Consider the following 22195-nt stretch of genomic DNA (forward strand, 5'->3'; position numbering starts at 1 on the left):
CCCAGCCCCTCTGAGCACACAGCAGATGTTGGTCTTGTGCAGTGACTGTACTTTAACTTTTTTGTTGGCAGGAACCAAGGTCTCGGGCTTTTACAGAGTGCGTGCCGTCGACTACTGGAGCAAGCCAGGCCTCTTCTCCATTCCTGTGCAGTACATTGAAGCTCTTGCATGAGTGCAAAACTGCCCAACAATCAGAGAGAAATCTGCATCTGTCTTCAGCACATAGCAGAGTGGGGTTATGGTGCTGCAAACAACAACCCTATGATGAAATCCCAGCCTCACCAGTAAGGGAATTAGTGGGTTAGCCTACAACATTGCACTCCTGTTCTTGCTGCTAACCCTTTGGAGCCTGAAGACAAGTATCGTCCCAAACAGTGTTTAAAAGTGAAGAAGAAATAACTGGGCCTTGGCCTGGCCTCTTATATGCTGGTGGAACTCAAGTGGTTGCAATAGAGCTAGTCCGCCCGAATGCTGGGGGTAACAGGAGCCTGGTGTCAATGTATGGAGTCAGAGCCAATAGTTCATGCCCCTGGACCTGGAGGACAGTGTTCTCCTGTGAGGGGAGGTGCGGCTGGGTCTGAATTTCCTCACCGACTGTGCAGTACTGGTTGGATGTGGGATACTGGCCGGCTGTGCTCCTGCTGGGCTGAACACTGCCCAATGAGTGAACGCAACAGCCTCTTCTGCCCTCCTGGGGCTGGAGTTCTTCTCCCTGGCTCCCAGGGATTAGTACAGTCCCTTTCCCTGGAGGATTCTGGGACTTCAGTGCAGTCTGTTGTCCCTCTATAGCAGGGAGTACAATGTTGCTCACCCCTTTGTGCAGCAGCTTCCAGGCAGCCATTTGCTCACTCTTGGGCCCTTGCCTGCATGAGCAAAGTCCTTCTGCCTCAGAGGGCCGCGGATACCTTGCCCCTGCCCAGCAGGGCATCACCAGCACAGACCCTGGCCTCTTTCATTTTCCCTTTTGCTCAGAAGCCACCTTCAAGCCATCTTCCCTCACTGGATGTCCCCCCCACTGGTCTTCTCAGGCCCTGTCTCGGCCCCTTGCAGCAGGGAGCCCCATAGCGCCAGCTCAGACCTGGGTCCCTGGAGAGTATCCCCAGACAGCTGCTGTTCTCACTTCACCTTCCTTTGCACTGCACTTTTAAATCCTACTTCCCTCTTCCCAGCAGGCCTTGCTTCCTTCCAGTCACATGCTCATGCTGCTGACTACAACCCCCAGTGTTCCTTGCCTTAAACAAACCAAGGCCTTGTGACAGAAATCATGGGCCATGGCTATCCTCATGGCCAGCAAAATGTTTGTTAGAGAGGATCCAGTTAGAGGGTTTTATAAATTTATCAGATTTGGGCATTACATGCTTTTGAATGTGACAGATGGCTGGTAATGGACATGTTTTAACTAGAAAATGTACACTTGGAATGGTGTATTTTACAGCAGATTATAGCCTCACACAAAACAAAGGAGTTATGAATATTGAGTTCAGTAGAGCTGGGCAATAGTTGTCAGATTAAATTTTTTCACCAAAATACCAAAAATGGGTATCTGGGTCAAACAAAACATAGCATGAATTCTTGTCAAATTTGCCAGATTGTTTTGGTCAGAAAAGAAAACAAAAAACCGAACATATTTCAAAACAAAACATTTTGACTTGGATTCAAAACAACTTTGTTCTGAATTTTGCTTCAGTTTTATTTAAAAAGGTAAAAACTCCAACAAAACAAAGTGTAGTTTGACCTTGATCTGAAAGATTAACTTGGTGTGGCCCCCAAACTGAAAAATCTGCTACTTTGCACAGTTCTAGGTGAGACTTCAGTGCACATGCTAATGACTATTTTATAACTCAAAGTGCTTTGTGGGTTTAATCTGGCCCCTCATAATTGGAGCACTTTGTATTGTGTTTTCAAAGTACTTAGAGAGGGAAAGATCACTGCAGTGAAAAGAGCTAGACTATTTTACAATGGAGGAACAAGCCTCTGTTATGAACATATTCTCTGTGATGATATAAAATACCTCACCAGCATAACAAAGCATGCATACTTGAATTGCAATATGAAATCAGCTGTACAGTAAGTTGGAGGAAGCATTTGGCATTGTGGATTCAAGGGTGATTGGTCCACCTCCACATTTGAGTGTCAGGATTGTGTCACTATCATCAGCAATCCCCCCACCAGCACCCCCGGATATGTGTTTTGTATCGCTACTTCATTGATTATAGGCCTAGGTAACAACCACTAAGATGGAGTTAAGATGGTTGAGAGCAGAGGTCATGTACTCCTTGTATACGGTAGGTTGCAGGACCTCTACTAGCAGGGCAGACTCTTGTACAAGATATGGACTGGCTACAGCACTTCCACCATGGAGAGAGATACCAGAGATGTGTTCTCTTAAGTATACAATGCACTGCCAGGTCTGACTGTTCCCAGCTCAGGAAAGGTATGTTATACATGAGACCACCTAGTAGCTGAACATTATAATACCGTGTAAGCATTCCATCGCTGTAGGTCTCAGTAATTCAGAGGAAAATACGCTATAGGGATGTTATACTTGTTCCCATACAGATCATCAAAACCAGAAAAGACAGTTACCATTAAACTTAAAAGAAATCCAACAATGTTAATAGAAATGCATAGTTAAGGCACCTTAATTCTGCATCCTGAAGTGAGACCATGAGAGTGAGACCATGCCAAGGGGGCAACTCTTAGCCTTCAAAATAAATTATCTTATCAGGGGCTGCAAGCACTACACTACCTTAATCAAGGTAGGCATTTGCCATGGTTTCAGCTGAAGGAGAATTTAAGTTAAGAATAGGGAGGAGCTGACACTGAAAAAAACTAAAGTGTTGCTCAAGAGTTGCACAAGAGTTCAGTGAGTTAACTCCATGGGAAGCTAGAGGAGTCTGACAGGGCAAAATTAAAGTTGAGTGGTTGCCCTAACTATGCACTTCCATACCTTAAAATACTCCTGCCTCTTCCTTCTTGCCATACACCTCTGTGTGCATACAACCCAAATCCCTCCCCCTCCTGCACCTCTAGCTATACATACTTACCGCCGAATACCTCCCTCCTGCCTGTATGACCACTTGAGTAGCTCTGGAAGCTTTTGAAAAGGTACTTAATGATAAGTTGCCATTGTTTTCCATAACTGAAAGTTTGTCATGAAGAATGGCCCACATTCCAAATGGCCATTCATTGTTCTCAGCATGAGCAAAGCAGCATCTGCCTGGAGGGAGGTGGGGGGCCTCCTGTGCTGTGGCAAGTTGGCAAGTCCGTGACGATGAAATGGTAGCCACTTGGAAAGAGGGCAGCTCACTCCCATATCTCTCAGCCTCTGCTGACCAAGGAATAGAATTCTAGGAGCTTGACTGTAATCCACAGATGGAGTAGCTAGTACTTCTCAGACTACTCTACTTCAACGGGCAAGTGTCTTTCAAATCCTTAGCTAAATGCCACAGCAGGTGTATAATGCCATAGGCTGGTTCAGTGTTTATAGGAAGGCTGGCTTAGCCAGTGAATTCCATAGGGTGTTTTTTCTTTATAAGTTCTGTAATAATGAAACTATTATGACGTTCCCGTAAGGATCCATCACAGGCTCCCGCTCTTTGAAATTCTATCCTGAACTGTTACTCTAGTATTTCCTCCATCCTATACACTGCTAAGAGCTATAGTGAATTTCCCCTCCCCCAGTGCTTCCTGGCTTATAGACCTGGGGGATTCCAGGAATGGTGAGCCCTGAATGGGAGTTGCAGGTGCTTAGCAGCTCTGAAAGCTCAGGCTTGGGGTTACCATACTTCAAACATACTACTGTAGCTTTTGCTGCATGGAAAATTTCAGTCCAGGTGGGTAAAATGTAAAAGCACTGAAAACAGGCTACTAAAATGGGAAGTGTCCAGCAACCTTCACCATAGGCATTGCTACCCACTCTTCCTATAATGCTTTTTATAATGTAGGCTCCTGGGGAATTCCTCGGAATTCCATTCCAGGATGGTGGCACCCATATTCCTCCCTCCCCAGGGCCTCAGTGACTCACCATAAGAGCAGTGGGTGTGAGGTTCTTTGTGCACAGACAACTGCTGTGATTTCTAGGACATCCTGGTTTATTGTGAGGGGGGTATCAAAGACAGTAGAGAAGGATAAACAATGTTTGATTCTTGTAAAGGATGGGGATAAATTAAAAGACTAGAAAGGGATTTGGCTCCAGGATGTCAAATAACTGACCCATCCCATTGCACTCTGAAACGTGCCCACTAACAATAATGCATAGGCTCCCAGTCTCCCCCTTCCACAGGCTTAGATGGCTGGTGGAGCTGGATGTGAAGGGTGGGTGTCCCTTGTTGGGACACTGACAGCCCTTGCTTCTGGCTGCAATGGCCCCCTGGTGCCTCAAGTCCTGGCCCCTGGCATAGGGGGTCTGCAGGGCACAGCAGGCACTCAGTGCTCACCGGGTGCAGTCGAGTGTTGGGGCTCAGTTGTGGCCTGGGAGATGTAAGTAATGCCAATCACGGGACTAAACACTTTGTTCTCGCTCCCGGTCTGCTGAGGTAGTTCAGTGTTGGTGGGATTATTTATCTGCTTAGCAGATTTATTAATAAAGGGACTTGTGATAAATTGCAGTTGTTCCTCCAGTGCCCCTTGGGTCTCTTATTCTAATACCACTGGTGATAATTTTCCAGGTGCTGTAACTGTGTAGGAGACTGAACTCTTACCAACCACTGGGAGTCTAAGAAATTAATCCATACTCAATACAGCAATTGGGCCATACCCAGGTCCTAATTATGTATGAGCATTAAAGATCCCCGTTTTCCAGAAGGTGGTATATTGGTCCAAGGGTCTTCGCCAAAGGCTAAACTTCCTTTAGTTAAGACTTTAGCTTGTCTAATCAATTGAGATGGAGTCCTAAGTTGACACAACTCATCCCTGATACTATCTAAAAGGACAGAGAGGTGATTAGCAAGGTGTTAAATCATTCCACTGACTACTGAATTAGTCCAGCATGACCAGATGGACTGCGTACATTTATTCAGAACACGCGACAGTAGTTTACATACAGGTTACTAGTGTGTATCTAAATTGTTTTCCGGTCAGTGGTATCTATGCATTTCATACTCCAGTTTTCATACTGCCCATAGCTATAAACATGACCTTTACCAATCTTTCTCCCCTTCCTGACAATTGAAGACTCCCTTTGGAGGGCAGTGAGCAGACTGCTATCCTCAACTAGCATACGTCTATTACAGCTAAATATCAGAGGCAGTGCAGACTAGGGGTTTGGGGAGAACAAACCGCTTACCCTTTAAGGAGAGCTCACCACATTCCTGGTGCACTATCCACACTCAAGCTAGAAGAGCCTTTAACAGGAATTGGTATGCTATTTGCAACCAAACTTTTCCCCAATTGTTCCCAATTGCCAGCAAACTGAAAAGTCAGTCATTTGCCAAGCGCTAGGCAGTGCCAGTATTTTACCATGCACTTTGATTTAGCTGCAGTCTTATCCCAACTAATTACTAGATGCCCTTGCTAAAGGATTGCACAAGTCAGCATAATGTGGTGGTATATCAAGTCAGTGGGTTTAGCTTTCTTCACAGAAAACCACTAACATCTGAGGATCAGTCATGTCCCATGGAAAGGGAATTGTGTGACTGAGAAATGCCTTTTCAGGCCCCCCTTCACCCCCACCCCCATCTTCCTAAGAGGAACGGTCTACTTCCCATTACTTCTCTGACTCTCTGCACAGACAAAAGCAACTCCTTGGCACAAAACCTATTGTTCCCCAGATGATGAGACAGGAGGGTGGAGGAAGGTGGTAGGAAGAATTTTGATACCTACTGTTAGGACTAGTAGCCAGGAGCTTGGATCAAGCAGCTGCACAGGGCTTTGATGAGGCTGAGCTTGTTCAACCCTTAAGAGGAACCAGGGATTCATTATTCTGAGCTTTTAGGAAGCCAGCCTCTCGTGTGATCCTATATTGTGTTCTTAGTTTGAATTTGTTTGATGCCAGTTGTCTGACTAGAAATACCCAGCACAATGGGACCCCAACCCCGGTTGGGGCATTCAGCACTAATATTTACTAGCAGTAAATGTTCTACCATATTAACTTGGAATGAGAGGATCACACTGTATCAATCTCACATCAGACTTCTTGGCCCATCAGGCTTTGTTACTTAAAAGTTAAAATAGGAGGGTAGGTTAAATGAGACAGGCAGTAGATAGCAAAATTCATGTTTAGAGGTTTCTTTAAAAACATCACATTAATGTTATTCCTTTGAAAATTGCAGTTGGGTTACAAAAAAAACAACATTTTAACATGTTTTTCAGGAAAAAAACATTGGTCCAAACTATTTGATTTTTAAGAGAATGACAACTTCAAGACCCAGAGATCTAGTTTCAGGTCTTAAAAATAGGATCACAGGTGTAATTCCTTAGCAGGCACCTGCAAAAGGAAGGAAAGGAAGAAAGAAAACTTTAGTTCATTTTTTTCCATTCCATGCAAATAAATGTGTGGAATCATCACAGTGTTCTGCTACATTTCTAATCCTCAGTTCAGCTACAGCTGCAGAAATTTGGGGGTACTCATAAAATAGAGTTCAGGGTTAGTGTCCAAAACTCTCACTTGCACTGTCTGGATCCTGCTCTGTGCATGTCTTTACCACATAATATGTTAGAGCAGTCCTTAGCCACAAAGGGCCATAACCTCAGCCTAGTATATCAATTTAGCACCAGACATCCTGCCCGGTAACCAGTGCCCCTTTCTCAGCCACAGCCAGCAATGAGCGTACGTAGCCAGAAGCCTCTGGGTCAGCTCTTTGTGTGAACCCGACTAACACTTCCCTGCTTTCTTGCTGTGTACCCACAGTTTGTTTCTGTTTGTTACTCGACTCACACCTGGGCAGCTTAACACTGTTACAAAGTTTGAACCTGCAGACTTTACCCAGGCAAAATTCCCGTTGACGTCAATAGTGTTTTGCCTGAGTAAGGACTGTAAGTCAAGACCAAGCCCAAAGATAGCTCCTTACTTTGTGACTGAATCAGTCCTGTCACTGTCAGTTAATGAAGCAATGCATGTTGGGACCTGTACTCTCAATGAAGCACCTATTTTTAAGAGGGAGCTGGTTGGTCCCCCTATATTTAGGTTATCTAACACTTTCCATTTTAAGAGATTCTTGCATCCTTCTGACTGGAAAGCTCTCACCCACTTCATTGTGTGCAGCAGACCTTTGAAAAGCAGGACAGGAATAACACTCTGGCTACTGAAGTACCTTGTCTTCAACCTATTCAGCTTTCTGGGGAGACAAACTGCTTGCCACCTTTCCCTCTCCTTTCCATTTTCAAGAAGAGTTTCAGACAGCAAGCCAGAATAACCCAACCCAATATTCTGGAGAGCCAGGTCTGCAGCACACACTGCGCTGGGAAGGGCCAAGACCTGCCAGAGCAGGACTTTGTGGGGCTGGGAGGATGGAAGTGCACAGAGCTGGGCTTCCTCCCCACTCAGCACTTTGCCTCAGTAGCCATGCACCACACATAGGTTAGTAAGTTCCACACCTCTGGTGGAGGGGGGTAACCAAGCCAGACTTCCCGACCAAGAAATCCCCCTGCCTCCAGCACATGGCATCGAAGGGCCAGTTCCCCCACCCCATGGGCACTGTGTGGGGCTAGAACTTCCCCAGCTCAAAGGACAGAGAACTAGGTGAGATTGCTCCCCAAGCACCCTCTAGATCCAGCACATGACTCATTAACACACCCAGAGAAACAGCCAGCTAATGCAGTTAGAAGCACAGCTCTAATTATAGCAGTCTGTGCTGAAGGTCCAGGCTTCAAACCCTGCTGGCGCCTCACGATGGGGAGAGGCTGTTAAGTACTGGAATCTGTTTCTACCTTTTTGCTTTGTACAGGCAGAGAGTCGCAGCTAACTTAGAAGGACTTTATTTAGGTGGCCAAGTCAAACACTTGAACGTTAGGAAATGCCAGACTTCCCGTTGCTCAGGCAACCTTAAATCTGTCCTTTTGTATGTGTCCACTAGGATGCTCTAATGACATGACATCCTGTTTTTCCACAGGATATCAGCTTCATTACTGCATAGGATGGGAATGAGGGGCAGATTTAAGTTTGCACAACCATAAATCTGGCATTTTTAACTTCTAAGTCTTTCACTTTGCAGCGACACTCTTACTTAATATTGCACACAAAAGTGCTGTCAAAAGAGTTGTTAATTAGGTTGCAATGACTTCGTTGTATTAGGAAATATGCGTCTGACTCTTACAGTAAGAGACTTTTAGTATTTTAGCGTACCTGTCTGCAGCACTGGCTGGAACTGGCCAGACATGCAAATCTCTTCCTGCTTCTGACGCACAATGCGCTGAATGGCTGGTGGGAGCCCACGAGGGTTGCGTGAGAAGATAAGGGAGTATCCATCATCACAAGTGCCATCCTCTTTCAGGCTGCGGCAGGCATAAGTAATGGCGTAGTTGTCATAATCGGTGTCAATCACCCAGTAGTTGTCCCCTGAAATGTTAGAACACCTCGTTAGTCATGGGCTGTAGTTAGCTACCTAGGTGAAGATGTCTGAGCACTGCAGGCCAGCGAACTCAAGCTTTACAAGAATCAGTGGTGGGAAGGCAAGTCAGTAAATTTCACAGTGTGTGCGCACATGTATGAGTGGAGTGAAAGGACTGGAACAGATTCCCAAGGGATGAAGGGTTCTACCACTCAGAGTCCTGACATCTGGATGGAATGTCTTTCTGTGAGAAACGCTCCCGTTCAGCCAGGAATCGAGCTGGATGCAGTCCACCCCCTTATTAGCTGTGGTACACAGGAGGTCAGACTAGATGATAATGATCCTTTCTGACCTTCAACTATAAAATCCCTTTTCAACTTCTACCTGGAATGGGAAGAATTTCAATGGTTTTCACCACCAAACTTTTTTCCTTGGCCCCTTTATGGACCTGCTCCACTGAAGTCTGTCCAAAACACCATTGGGAATAAAACTGGGGCTTAGGATATAGAAGATTCACGGAAGCCTCATTAAACTATCTTTTTGCACAGGACTATTCTTGGATCATGGGGTAATTGAAAGATAGCTTTGTTTGATGAAACACAGTTGAGCCTTTCTAATCTGCACACCAAATCATGCCAAACAAGTTTATTACAATAGTATATGTTGTAAGTTTTTTCCCTAGGTTTTCATTAACTTGGCTAGAGATCAAGTATTAAAAACAAAACTAATTGCCTAAGCAATGGGCTTTTTTGCAATTAGTATTTTTTTTTAATTATTTTGGTCCTGATTCTCCATGTTTAGAATCATAGAATCATAGAATATCAGGGTTGGAAGGGACCTCAGGAGATCATCTAGTCCAACCCCCTGCTCAAAAGCAGGACCCATCCCCAATTAAATCATCCCAGCCAGGGCTTTGTCAAGCCTGACCTTAAAAACGTCTAAGGAAGGAGATTCCACCACCTCCCTAGGCAACGCATTCCAGTGTTTCACCACCCTCCTAGTGAAAAAGTTTTTCCTAATATCCAACCTAAATCTCCCCCACTGCAACTTGAGACCATTACTCCTTGTCCTGTCCTCTTCCACCACTGAGAATAGTCTAGAACCATCCTCTCTGGAACTACCTCTCAGGTAGCTGAAAGCAGCTATCAAATCCCCCCTCATTCTTCTCTTCTGCAGACTAAACAATCCCAGTTCCCTCAGCCTCTCCTCATAACTCATGTGTTCCAGACCCCTAATCATTCTTGTTGCCCTTCGCTGGACTCTCTCCAATTTATCCACATCCTTCTTGTAGTGTGGGGCCCAAAACTGGACACAGTACTCTGGATGAGGCCTCACCAATGTCGAATAGAGGGGGACGATCACATCCCTCGATCTGCTCGCTATGCCCCTACTTATACATCCCAAAATGCCATTAGCCTTCTTGGCAACAAGGGCACACTGCTGGCTCATATCCAGCTTCTCGTCCACTGTCACCCCTAGGTCCTTTTCCGCAGAACTGCTGCCTAGCCATTCAGTCCCTAGTCTGTAGCTGTGCTTTGGGTTCTTCCGTCTTAAGTGCAGGACCCTGCACTTATCCTTATTGAACCTCATCAGATTTCTTTTGGCCCAATACTCCAATTTGTCTAGGTCCCTCTGTATCCTATCCCTGCCCTCCAGCGTATCTACCACTCCTCCCAGTTTAGTATCATCCTCAAATTTGCTGAGAGTGCAATCCACACCATCCTCCAGATCATTTATGAAGATATTGAACAAAACCGGCCCCAGGACCGACCCTTGGGGCACTCCACTTGACACCGGCTTCCAACTAGACATGAAGCCATTGATCACTACCCGTTGAGCCCGACAATCTAGCCAACTTTTACCCACCTTATAGTGCATTCATCCAGGCCATACTTCCTTAACTTGCTGACAAGGATACTGTTTAGCATGCACAGAACTGATTTCAGTAGGAATTTTGTGCGAATAAGGAATGCAGAATTGAGCCCTTAATTGAAAACTCCTGAATCCAGTGGGCTATGCAACTGAAATTAGTGAGGTTCTTCCATATGTTATGGAGTCATTGGTTGATACTCTATAGTTAAGAGGTTGAATCCCCGCTATAATTGCAAAACTTACTTATGTATGGAAAGTATAGTGGAATTGATCTAGTATCTTCTCACATTACAGCATTCACTAATGACCCAGAAAAATTATGTATTTACTAGAACATCTGTTAGTTTAGCAATTCAAATTAAAAACAGCCCCTTTATGAAATTTAGCACACATTGTCAGACTTTGCCTCTAATCTGATTAACAGACCAAACCAGCCTCTTTCATTAATCCTACAAGAGGAGTTTAAATGGAGGCCAGGCACAAGATTTCAATGGGTTTGGATGAAATGGAGAGGTTGGTCAAGTTTTCCCATTAGTCGTATCTCAGCAGAAGCCGAATGATACAATGATCAATTCCAGAATTCCATGAAGAACTGCCCTCTCTCCAAATGACTGCCATCACCCATTGTTCTCCAGGGGATTGAAGGCACAACTGCCCTCAGTTTGTGGCCATTTTGAGAAGGGTGCTATTGTAATACCCTCAGTTCTACCAGCTGACAGTATAGAAAAGTCAAAGTGTTTTGTTTAAGTTAGGAACAGTAGCAAGATGCAGATACAGCCTGTGACACAAGTCTGCCTTTATCATAGAGCCTGAACAGCAAGAATTCTAGTCCAAGAATTTGCCCAAAAGTAATAAAAATTTATAAGACTGCTCCATTAAAACAAATTAGTCCCAGAAAGGATTTGGTTTCTCCTTCTATGGATTAGGCCAGCTCCTGGAATTTTCTGTGCAATTCCACTGCAGGTCCACTAACTACTGAAGTGGCAGCAGTGATTCTGTAATTAGGATGAGTTGAGTTTTGCACTTGAAGTGGAGTTTCAGCATAGAAGAAGAAGTTATATCTTCCCCTAAATTATAGCACTTGGCTGAGCACAGAATTTTCTGGAAATTTCCCCATTAAAATGGGCCCTTTAAGAAATTTAGAATCCAGTGTCAGACTTTTTTGCCACTAATAATCGTAGACTAGCCCATTTTAAAAAAAATTTCAGTTAAAACATACTGGAATCTTGAGTATATAGAGTTATATTTATTGTTTTTAGGTTCCATAGTAATTTTTTTCTGTTCTCAGTTAAAGTTTCTCCTAAAGCAGAGACTGAAGGGAACAATGGTAGGCACAGAGAATTCAGTGAAGAACGTGCCCTCTGTCAAAATGGCTGCCATCTCCTCAGATATGGTTTGCAGTTTTCCATTGAAAGGAATTTGCTGGAAAAATTTGGTTCCTGCCAAATTGAAGTTTCCTATGGAAAAAGTTAGATTTTGCCAGAGTTTTGCAGTTTTCTAGTGGAAAATCAAAACATTTTGTTCTTGGTTGATTTGAGCTGAGTACAAACTTTTCCGTTTGTTGAACCAAACAGTAATATTGGTGTCGAATCATCTTGACGCTATGGCGTATCTGCGTAAAGTGCGGTGGTGCCTCATGGGAGTTGTTCTTAGAGTGATTCATGCCCCCCATTCCCTGTGGGCTGGGGCTCACTGACTAATTGCGTCTCCCATGATGTACCAAGATCTCTCCTATGACCATGTCACGTGATGCTCCATTGGGGTCAAGGCATCAAGGAAGATGTAGTTCAGTCAGGGAGCAATGAGAGTATGAGTCATCCAAAGGACAACTTCCAGGAGGCAATGTGACAACTTAGCTTAATGTTGAACTTGTTCAGAACCAAATGTAACATTTTAATATTTCCATATTGCAATTTCAGAACTTCACATTCTGCAAGACATTCTAACACTTTGGTTTTTCACTCTACTAGGCACAAAAACCAAATGCAAAATATCAATTTCCTGTGCGGTCGAAATTCTAAATTGTGCTCAGCTCTGCTTGTTAATGAGACAGCATCTCTTACAGAACAGGGGACACCATCAGGCAGCTATTGCTTCACTCATGTGGAGAACAATGGGAAAGGGTGACCATTCTGAAATGGGCAATTTGACAGATTTTGCAGTGATGACAAGTGGCAAATATTGTGATTAATCCTAAAAAAAAAAAATTTTCTACAAAAGGTACCTGTTGCACCAGAGCAACTCCACGGGTGCATCAGGGGCAGGGAAGGGAAATTAGAGTGTGTGTATAGGATAACAGAGAGTGGCGTGCAAGAGGTAACATTTTCAATTTAAAAAGCAAGGAGATTCCCAGATGAGCAACATAAAAATGTAGTTAAGGTTTAGTACTTATCATCAGTCTAGGGAAACTGCATTGCTGGGCTGTTATAATCTCCAAACCAAGTGTTATCAGCCCACAAAGTTAACACTCAAGAAAAAAATCTGAACACTTTTGGGTATGGAAGTGCAAATTTAGGGCGCCCAAGCAACCTTATCCCTGCCCGGTCATGACACCGTGAGGAGGAAATAATGAAGAGGTGTAAATTATCTAGAAAAAATAATCAGTTTAATCTGGGCCCACAACGACAGTTAAGGCAAAATAAGTTTGGTATGGTGTCACTACAGCACAGGAGCATTTTTGCTGAAGGAAAAACTTTCAGTTATGGAGCGTAACAGGGAAAAAGGGACAATTAATCCTAGCAGAAAAGAAAAGAAAAAAGAAAAGAAACGTAACGTAACCTAAGTAAGAAATTAAGGGAGCTTTAACTCTATGGGAAGTTTGAAGGGTCTGTTGGTAGAGTGCAGGGCGTCTGGCTGCCCGTGCAGTACAGTTATGGAAATACACGTCTGGATTTCTTAACAACTCAACCTTATCTGAATTTCCTAAGTCGATAACACTTGGTCTTGGGATAATTACAATATCCCTGCAATTTAGTTTAACCTAAGTTAGTGATATGTCCTCTCGCCTTAACTCCATTTCATCCTGGGGTGTGTGTCTGGGAATATATCACAGGTAGACCAGCTGTAATGACTATATTAATGTTGCCTAACACTGTCTAGGTTTTGAGTTTTTCTAAAATGTTGCCCCTGTTTTTACAGCTTTGTTCTTCCATCCAGGATGTTTTGATGTAATTTATTTACCGGTGCACTAGACAGATATTCCTTCAGCACTCACTAATGGGGAATCCTGTCCAGCCACCACAGCTGCAGAGAGTCCTCTGGCAGGGGAAGGGACATGGGAGGTGCATGCAGGAATTAGGCAGGTGTATACACCTGGCTGGCACACAAAGTTCCTGGGGAGTGGGGCTCAATCCCGAGGGCAGCTAAGGGACAACCATACAATTTTCCTCCTGTCACCACCCACCCAGCCACTTTGGCCTCCTGCCAGTATGAGAATATGGGGGTAAGTGTCAAATCCCTCCCCCAGTGCACAGCCCAAGTTATCAGGCTGTGCGTGGGGAAGGCCTGCAGAGGGTAACAGGAGCAAGCACACCTCCAATTCCTGAAAAACATCATTTCCCAAGTCCAGACAGCCCAGAACTGTATTGCTACAGCTTTGTGCTGTGAACCACCTTTCTGAAATAGATTAGTAATAGTTTGGTCCTTAAGGGAGTTTCTGGCACGTCTCTTTTTGGGAGGTAGAGAGCTCTCTTTTTCTTGGAGTAGGCTTTCTCATCATGTTTTGGGGACGAGGGGTTGGTTATGGTAGAGAAGCACTGTGAAGCAAGGATTTGCAGTATTCTCCAAAGATCAGCCTCTGGAGTTGTCTCCCAAAGCAGATTCCACAGCCAGATTCCCCCCGGTCAACAATGCTTTGTCCCCAGCTCTCACGCACTTCACTCTAACCTGTGTGACCTGCAATGTCCCACATGAGTGCAACGGTCTTGGCAGCTCATCCACTGAAACACGTAGGCCTCGACACCAACGAGCTACAAACCAACACAGCTAACCAAAGGTGATGAAATTCACTCACCTCCACTGGATAAGTAGCTTGCCAGACCTTGGTAACTCATGTACATCTTTGCTGGAGTGGTGGGGTCTGGGACTGTGTACTGAGCAGCCATATCAGCACAGATCACCCAGAATCTGAAACAGGAGCAGAGATACTGAGGATGGGAATCTACAGTGTGTATGTTTCAATGCACAAAATAACAGCCCTGTTCAGGACTCGTACAGGTACCTGACTTAATTCTGACAGACTTAGTAGGGCCATGGGCACTGTTCCCATTTCAGAATAGTTCATCATTAAGTAAAAGCCACTCCACGTCCTAGCACAGTGATCCTTTCCCAATCGCGATGCAGGAACGAGTCGTGGGCTGCACAGATGCAAGTGCAGAGAGATGATGCATCTGCTACCCACCTCCACACCACATAGTAAATCGTGTGCATCCAGAAATGGCAGGAAATGCATTCGGTGTATTGGTGTATGGCTCAGACAAAATTAGACTCCTACTGTGCTACATGCCGCTGAGAAAATAGCAGTAAGAGTCGCTGCTCAAAGAGCATAACTTCTTCCTATAGAGGATTCAAGCAGGCAGAGAACAAGGGTGAATGGCAATATAAATACAGGGCATGGTATAGGCTGCAGGCAGCTCTTACAGGCCCTCGATCATTCAAAGGTATATCACTAGATGGTTGGTTTCAGCTGAGCATCATAAGTAGTGTCTCTCAAGGAGGAATTTGAGGGTGGGGAGGGTAGCAGCCTTGTGGACTAGTTTAAGACAGGAATTCCCTATATAAGGAGAGCCATGAAAACAATTCCAGTGGGCTATAGGAGGAATGGATTACTGGAGAGTGAAGAATGGTGTGGCTGGCAGAGTGGGCACCAGAGATGTGATCTCATAGAGAGGAGCATTGAAAATGACCAGAAGCTGCATTTCTTCTCTGGCTCCCCATTTTCCACACTGGGGGGAGATTTGGCCAGCGGGAGTGCTCTTGTCCACTACACCTCGCAGAGCCTGGCGGGAGCAGGCTGTTGCGATAGTCATAGAATCTCAGGGTTGGATGGAACCTCAGGAGGTCATCTAATCCAACCCCCTGCTCAAAGTCGGGGGAGGCAACTGGACACTCAGATTCTGCAAGTGAGAGGGAACAGCAGCAGGATGTGGCGTACGGGAGGAGGAGCTCGGAGGCCTGAGCAGTGCAGGAGGAGCAAGTCATGGGTAGCACATTCGTCTGGGGCTAACTCAGCATGCAGAGACCAGCTGCAAGTCACAGCAGCCTCTAGGGAGGTCTGGCCTTCCTGGGGAAAAGGTAGTCTAGCGTAGTCCTTTGATGCCAGGCAGGGCCATACGACAGGGTTCACAATGAGTGGAGATGTGTCACTTGTACCCACCCCCTGCAACCTTTGCAGAGGCCCTTCCCCCAGGTGTCACCTCAGCCCTGACAATCAACAAGGTGAGACGGAACAGATATGTCCCTGCCAGGACAGACCCCTGGGCAGATGCCAAAGCTTTCATCCCACCATATCACTCCTCTCGGTTGTCCTTCACATGGTCTGTGTGGTTACCACAGGATGTCCAAGTGGGCAGTGGAGGCTGACCAGGGCCAAGAACGGGGACAGTAGTGGTCAGATGGGGAAAGCAGGGTAAGGAACTTGCAAGAGCCAAGGGACTGGACAGCCAGGGCCACAGAGCGGGTTCCAAGTCACATTCCCTGCAGTTCAGACCCAGGGCAGATACCTTCACTTCACACTCGCCTCCCCCCGCCCCATACACATTCTGAGCAGACAAGGTGTTGGGGAGGGTAACCGTCCTCTGCCAGCTACAACAGTTTGCATCCTCCCTACTAAATGCTCTCCCCGGTTTTCCTTTCTGCTGTGCACCCATCCTTTTGTTAGTGGAGGTGCCACCTCAGAAGGGAGTAGGTTTTACTGCTCATTTGGGCAGGAATTAATGGCCACCATGCAAATGGCTGACTTGCACTAGCTTTTCCCCTGGTTTGCGACCATGAACCCCCTGACTAAACTGTCCAGTGTCTGAGCATAGGCGGGGAGAATTTGCTGCACCCTCCCTCTGGGATAGGAGTTCTCTGATCCTAGTCCCTCGTCCCAAAGCTGGATTTACACTGGGATGAAGTTGCATGCTCCAAGCCTACTGAATACAAGGAGTATAACTTCAGCCATGAAGCAGATACCTTCATGGCAACAGATGATTTCCTGGTTTTCTTGGGAGGCTACCCAAAATCGACAACCCTGAATAGCTGAATGTCTTCCTTCCCACATGCATTACCTACTACTTGTCTACTGAACTTCACCTGGCCTTTTTCTCAAACTGCCTGGAGTGCTGCCCATTTGTCTCTCTTGACAAACCTAAGGTTTGTATCAGTGAGTTTTACCACCTCAGTGCACCCATCTTCCATATTGTTAGCTAATGTTGAACAGAACTGGAGCTAGTATATAGAAGGTCTTGCGGGGGTTTCTTTCTACACTGAGAAAGCTGTTTATTTCTCCTCAGTTTAGTCTCTCAACCAAGCTGTAATCCCTTACAGTAGCCATGGGTGACGGGTAAAAATCTTAGATTTGTTTCCATCTGTCTATCCAGTGCCCGCCCATATTATCTGAGGGCTTTTTGAGTCTTCCACAGAAGACGAACCAATGTCAGGTGGAAAAATCCACTAACATAAAACCCACTTGGTTCCTTCAACCACCAAATCTTTCAGGTAAATCTAACCAATTAGAAGCAGTTTGCCTTTCCAAAAGCTACATTGATTTATTTGACTTTACCCTCAGTGGAATGCTTTGCCACTCTACATTTAATGATTTTCTTAGCCATGGTTCTTTGTAAAGAAGCTATGCCTGAGGTATAATTCCTAGGACCTCCATTTGAATAAACAACTGAACGTTGTCAAACCTTGAATATAGTACTTGTTTTTAGGGTTGTTTTTTTTTGTTGTTGTTGTTAATAGCGCAGCTCTTTTTTTCTTTAGTTTCCTTAAAACTCAGAAACTCCATCTGGGCCTATTGACTTGTTACCATTATTGAACACATAGCTTTTCAAGTCCTGGGCCTCTGAACACAGACTGTCAGATACATGGTGATTGTGTGATGGCACAAAAGAGACCAGGCTGGCTTTGAACTCATCATCACTGGTGGCCTAAATAGAAAATAAAGCCAGGACCCTAGAAGCAGAAGGTTTGATGTTTTAACATACTGAGCTTTATTAGATTTTCCTCCTTGAACAGGGTAACCAGTTCATGTCATGTACCTCAGATACGTTCCCAGTCACAAGGCAGACTAGTGCATTCGATCAGGCACACGAGTGGAGTGTTCGCCAAGCACTTACCCAAAGAGCTTCACTCTGCCTTTGGAAGATGCAATCATTGTGCCATCTTCCTCAATGGTGTATTCAGCAGAGATGTTATCCTGAAGGAAGAGGCCTTCTGGGTCCTTCTTTGCTAGGGCATACCATTTCCCTGCATACTGAAATTAAAGGAAAATATCCCAATTAATGAAGATCAGGCATCTGTAACCACCCGTACTGCAGCAGGCTGGTGGCCAGAAAGCTAGAAAGGTGCTATAAAAACCAGGGAAAAGCCTGTGTGTGCATTTCTTAGGTGCTTGGAAGAACGGTTCTGCTGTTCATTTTCACCTTTGACCTTGTGACAGGCGCTGGTAACCGTGGATGCTGAAGGCCCAGTCATCTACAGTGCAGGTAGCAGCAGCGTAAGCTTCCCTACATTGCCCTGCTTACATGTCTCAGCCGTGTCCCAAACAAAGCATGGCTGTAAATCAAACAGTAGCACATCCTCTGTTCCCTTTCAGTCCTTGGCCTCTTTGCAACAAGTGACCCAGTTAGAGCAAATTGCATGAAGGTTTTAGGGACCACTTTGCTATTCATAAATTGATGGGAAATTCCATCTCTTTTCACAGTTTCACTAAATAACCAAAAGATTGTGACATGTGTCACTACTGAAAGAGACTGAATTTGATAGTTTGCTGGAAGCCCTCACGCTTGTTAAAGTTCCTATGCAGAGAGACAAAAAACATTAAGCTTACTCATTAGAAACTGAGGAAAGGAGGCCAGTTTGGTGGTGGTGGTGGTGTGTATATATTTGATTGAGCAAGAAGAAAATGCCCAGGAAAAGCATCACTGAAGACCAAGTATGGTATGTGTTGAAAACGAAAGGGGATCAATGGAAGCTACTCCAGCAGGGTCAGATCCACAAAGAGTTAGCCACAGAGGACTAACAGGAGTAATGCACAAAGATGAACACAAACAGAAGGGAAACATCTACCTACACTGTAAAGTCTTGCACCCCTGCTCTGGCACTCATGAAAATTGGGACATTTAGGGGGCATTTGTGTCTGTAAAAGGAATGTATGGAGTTAAGAGGCCAGGTGATCTAGAACGTCACATGCTGTTAGAGACTGAAATGGAGCCTGTAACTCAGGAACAGATACATCAGGGGGAGTCTCAGCCTTTAGTCAGAGCACGAGTTCTCCCCAAGCCCCCCAGAGCTGATGCATATGGACACATATGAGTATTTCCATTGCTTCTCACAGCCCAACCCAAGGTGGGGGGGTCTAGCAGTGAAGTGGGGAGGGAACAAGTCAGCCGTACTTGACCCTTCTGTGGGCCACTAAAGGCCCCTTCTGGAAGAGGTTCTTCCTTAGGAGAGCTGCAAAGTGGTTTTAGCATGGGGGGAGGGTGGATTAGCGGGGTTGTTTGATCCTGCCTTAATCCTTCGCTGTCCTAGGGATCCAAAATGTCATCAATTCAGATTAGTGACGGAAATGGAGCCCCATACAAACTGGAGCAGAGCAGGAACGTTATGATCAAATGTAATAGTCTACAGCCTGGGGTACTTCTGTGACCCCCGGTGATTGTAGTATCTCAGCATTTGCAATTGTATTCATTCTCTCACCACTCCTAGGAGGTAGATTTGTCGGGGGATCAGGAGAGCCAGAACCAGGCTGGGAAGGAAGGTCCCAGCAGTTCCAGCCCCGGTCCTGCGCTCACCTCTGCCCTCGCTCCAGTTCTGTGACCCCCCCCCAGCTATTATCCCCATTTTACAGATAGGGAAATGAGGCACAGAGGCCCAAGGTCACATAGGAAGTCTGTGGCAGAGCAGGGAAATTGCATCCTCCACCTCCAAAGTCCCAGGCTGGTGCCCTGGCCACATCCAAACACAGATTCTGTTTGTTTCTGTCCCAATGGATGTTATCTAGAGGCGGTCCTATTTGCTACCGGAAAAGGAGTACTTGTGGCACCTTAGAGACTAACCAATCGGATGCATCCGATGAAGTGAGCTGTAGCTCACGAAAGCTTATGCTCAAATAAATTGGTTAGTCTCTAAGGTGCCTAAAGTACTCCTTTTCTTTTTGCGAATACGGACTAACACGGCTGTTACTCTGAAACCTATTTGCTACCATAATTCAACCAGAGTCTCAGAATCTCTCATGAGTATCAGATTGATGTCTGATGTCAATGGGGCTGCTCTAAAGACCAATTTATCTCCCTTTGATTCGCTGTGCGGCAGCTCCAGCTCCCAAGGTCCATTCCTCAGTGAGGATTTGCAGCTCACTAGTGTAGTCTAGATTCAAAGGAAGCAAATCTGCCATACCGCTAACGTGGGGGAAATGACTGTCCTGTGTATTTAGAGTCAGGATGCGCCATTAATGGCAGCACATTGGGAGTGGGAGCTTTTGGACCTCCAGCAATTGAACAGCTGTTACTAGGTCAAACAAGTTTCAGAGTAGCAGCCGTGTTAGTCTGTATTCGCAAAAAGAAAAGGAGGACTTGTGGCACCTTAGAGACTAACCAATTTATTTAAGCATAAGCTTTCGTGAAGTGAGCTGTACCTCAAGAAAGCTTATGCTCAAATAAATTGGTTAGTCTCTAAGGTGCCACAAGTCCTCCTTTTCTTTTTAGGTCAAACAAATTTCCTTATGTGAGAAAATTAACCAAGGCAATGGGGGTGAATCTGGTGAATTAACAGCAAACTATGGAAACAGTGTTGGAAAGAATATATTTTACCTTTAAAGCGAAGAGGTTAATTTCCCAGCTCATGTTGCATTGAATTAGTACATTATGCACATTAAAAACGTGATGTAAATTGTGCAGCTTCTACTGCCACACTGTGAACAGTAGATGAAGCTGTGATAATTACCCTCTTTGGATCGAAGTTGTCTTTCACAGAGAAAGAATCCACTGTACAGCTTTGAGCCAGGCAGTGTTCAATACTAGAGAGGAGTGTTGCCAGGAAGACATACTGTGCATAGGTCATTCTGGAAGACAAAAGCAAACATGAAAAGTTTCATACAGATGCAGATTCACAAATCTGAAGAAGGTTTTTGATCGAAGGCCAAAAAATAATCTAGATAGCATCTGAAATATACCAACTTCTGCGGGAGCATAGTCAATGGTCCTCTTTTAATGTAAACGATTGTGTGGTTTGTACCTTTGTGTAATTAATGGTGCGACCCACCACATTCTTGTCAATGGCATTTGGGCTGGGGAAGAGGGCATCAATCTCATTTTTATCAGCAAATCGTGAGTTTTCTACCTGCATTAAGATATTCACTAAGATGGAAACAATGGTAGTTATTAAACGTAAGGTCAAGTTTAAAGTAAAATGCCTGTTTCTGCATGCAACAATTGGGATACCTAGTGCTATAAATACCGATTACACGCTTCACATTTTTAAACTTGTTTCCTGTCATGTTACTCTAAGTACAATATTGAATAAATCCTTCTTTAAGAAACCTGGCCAAGTTAAAATGCCTAATACAAGTCTGATTAGCACATCACTACACCTACAATAATTTTTGGTTTGCTAAATTAGTATTTTGCTTGTCACAAATCCTGGCATTTGTGCCAGCTCTATTTTATTGCTATGAATCTAGCTGGAAAATGGAGCGAGTAACTCACATTTTCTATTTTTCCATTAATATTTTGTTCTGATTAACGTGTTCCAGTGAGCTCTTAGTGAAACCTCATTTTTCAGAATTAAATTGTTTTTACATATTTAGGACCATCGATCCCTGGGACACCTCTATGTCCAACAGGGTTATTACCTTTCACATGAGAGTTCTCACAACCTAACCAGATGTTCTCTAATGGCTTATTAAAACATGAAATGAATTTAACTTTTATACTAATCCCTTTTATAGTCTCACCACCTCACATCTGAGAGACAATATTCAGATGCTGGATGACTGACCTGCCTGTAGAATGTTACCACAATTTTGCCGAGTAATCCCCAGCTGTATTATCTGCTTAGCGTATCAGAATTCATCCACATTAAACTTAAATGCTTACAGGGGGATAAAAGTCTTTCGTGATTATCCTTTTATTATGATTAATTATTACTATTACGACAACTTTTTCCACGATATCCAACAGTGAGTCATTTAGATCTTTGAAACTTCATAATCTTATCCCTGCAGAGCCTGAGCTACCATCCAGATTGTCCCAAAGACATGCTCAGTTAACTATTTTCCAACTCAAGTTACACCTAGACTAACATATCAGCAAATGCAACTTGCAGTTTTCTGAGGAATATTTCACGTAAGATGCCAAGTACAGTAGGCTGAAAGACGTGGCAGGAGAAGCTGTTTCCTGAGATGCTAACTTGCTTCTTTTCTTTTGCTCACGAAAGCTTGTGCTCAAAATAAATTGGTTAGTTTCTAAGGTGCCACTAGTACTCCTTTTTTTTTTTTTTTTTTTTTTTTTTTTGCTTCTTTATTGAGAGACACCTACCTGCTGGGGTATTATAGCTGCAGCCCTCCAAGTCAGTCCGTTTCTCAGTGGTCAGCTGAAGAGTGTTGTGTGAACTGCCCTCTGGCTGCCCTT

The 22195-nt window shown here is 44.6% G+C and overlaps 2 protein-coding genes across 6 annotated transcripts in view; one reads left to right on the forward strand and one right to left on the reverse strand.

Annotated features, from left to right (window-relative positions):
- Positions 1–17257, forward strand: part of IDUA (alpha-L-iduronidase) — a 105409-nt gene extending 88152 nt beyond the window's left edge. For 4 of the 5 annotated variants that reach the window (XM_073345818.1, XM_073345814.1, XM_073345819.1 and 1 more), the window contains one exon: positions 72–17257. In XM_073345818.1, coding sequence (XP_073201919.1) covers positions 72–172 — 101 coding nt within the window. In that variant the 3' untranslated portion in view covers positions 173–17257. The remainder of the gene's footprint in view (positions 1–71) is intronic. The other variant, XR_012159156.1, reaches the window with a different exon arrangement.
- LOC140911978 (purpurin) lies at positions 8268–20627 on the reverse strand. The gene is made up of 4 exons (XM_073346136.1): positions 20511–20627; positions 17684–17820; positions 14374–14486; positions 8268–8497 (listed from the first exon to the last, which is right to left on the reverse strand). The coding sequence occupies exons 1-4, from the start codon at positions 20625–20627 to the stop codon at positions 8268–8270; spliced, it is 597 nt and encodes a 198-aa protein (XP_073202237.1).
- Positions 20628–22195: the final 1568 nt, after the last annotated feature.

Source organism: Lepidochelys kempii, chromosome 5 (assembly GCF_965140265.1).
Source record: "Lepidochelys kempii isolate rLepKem1 chromosome 5, rLepKem1.hap2, whole genome shotgun sequence".
Lineage (NCBI taxonomy): Eukaryota > Metazoa > Chordata > Testudines > Cheloniidae > Lepidochelys > Lepidochelys kempii.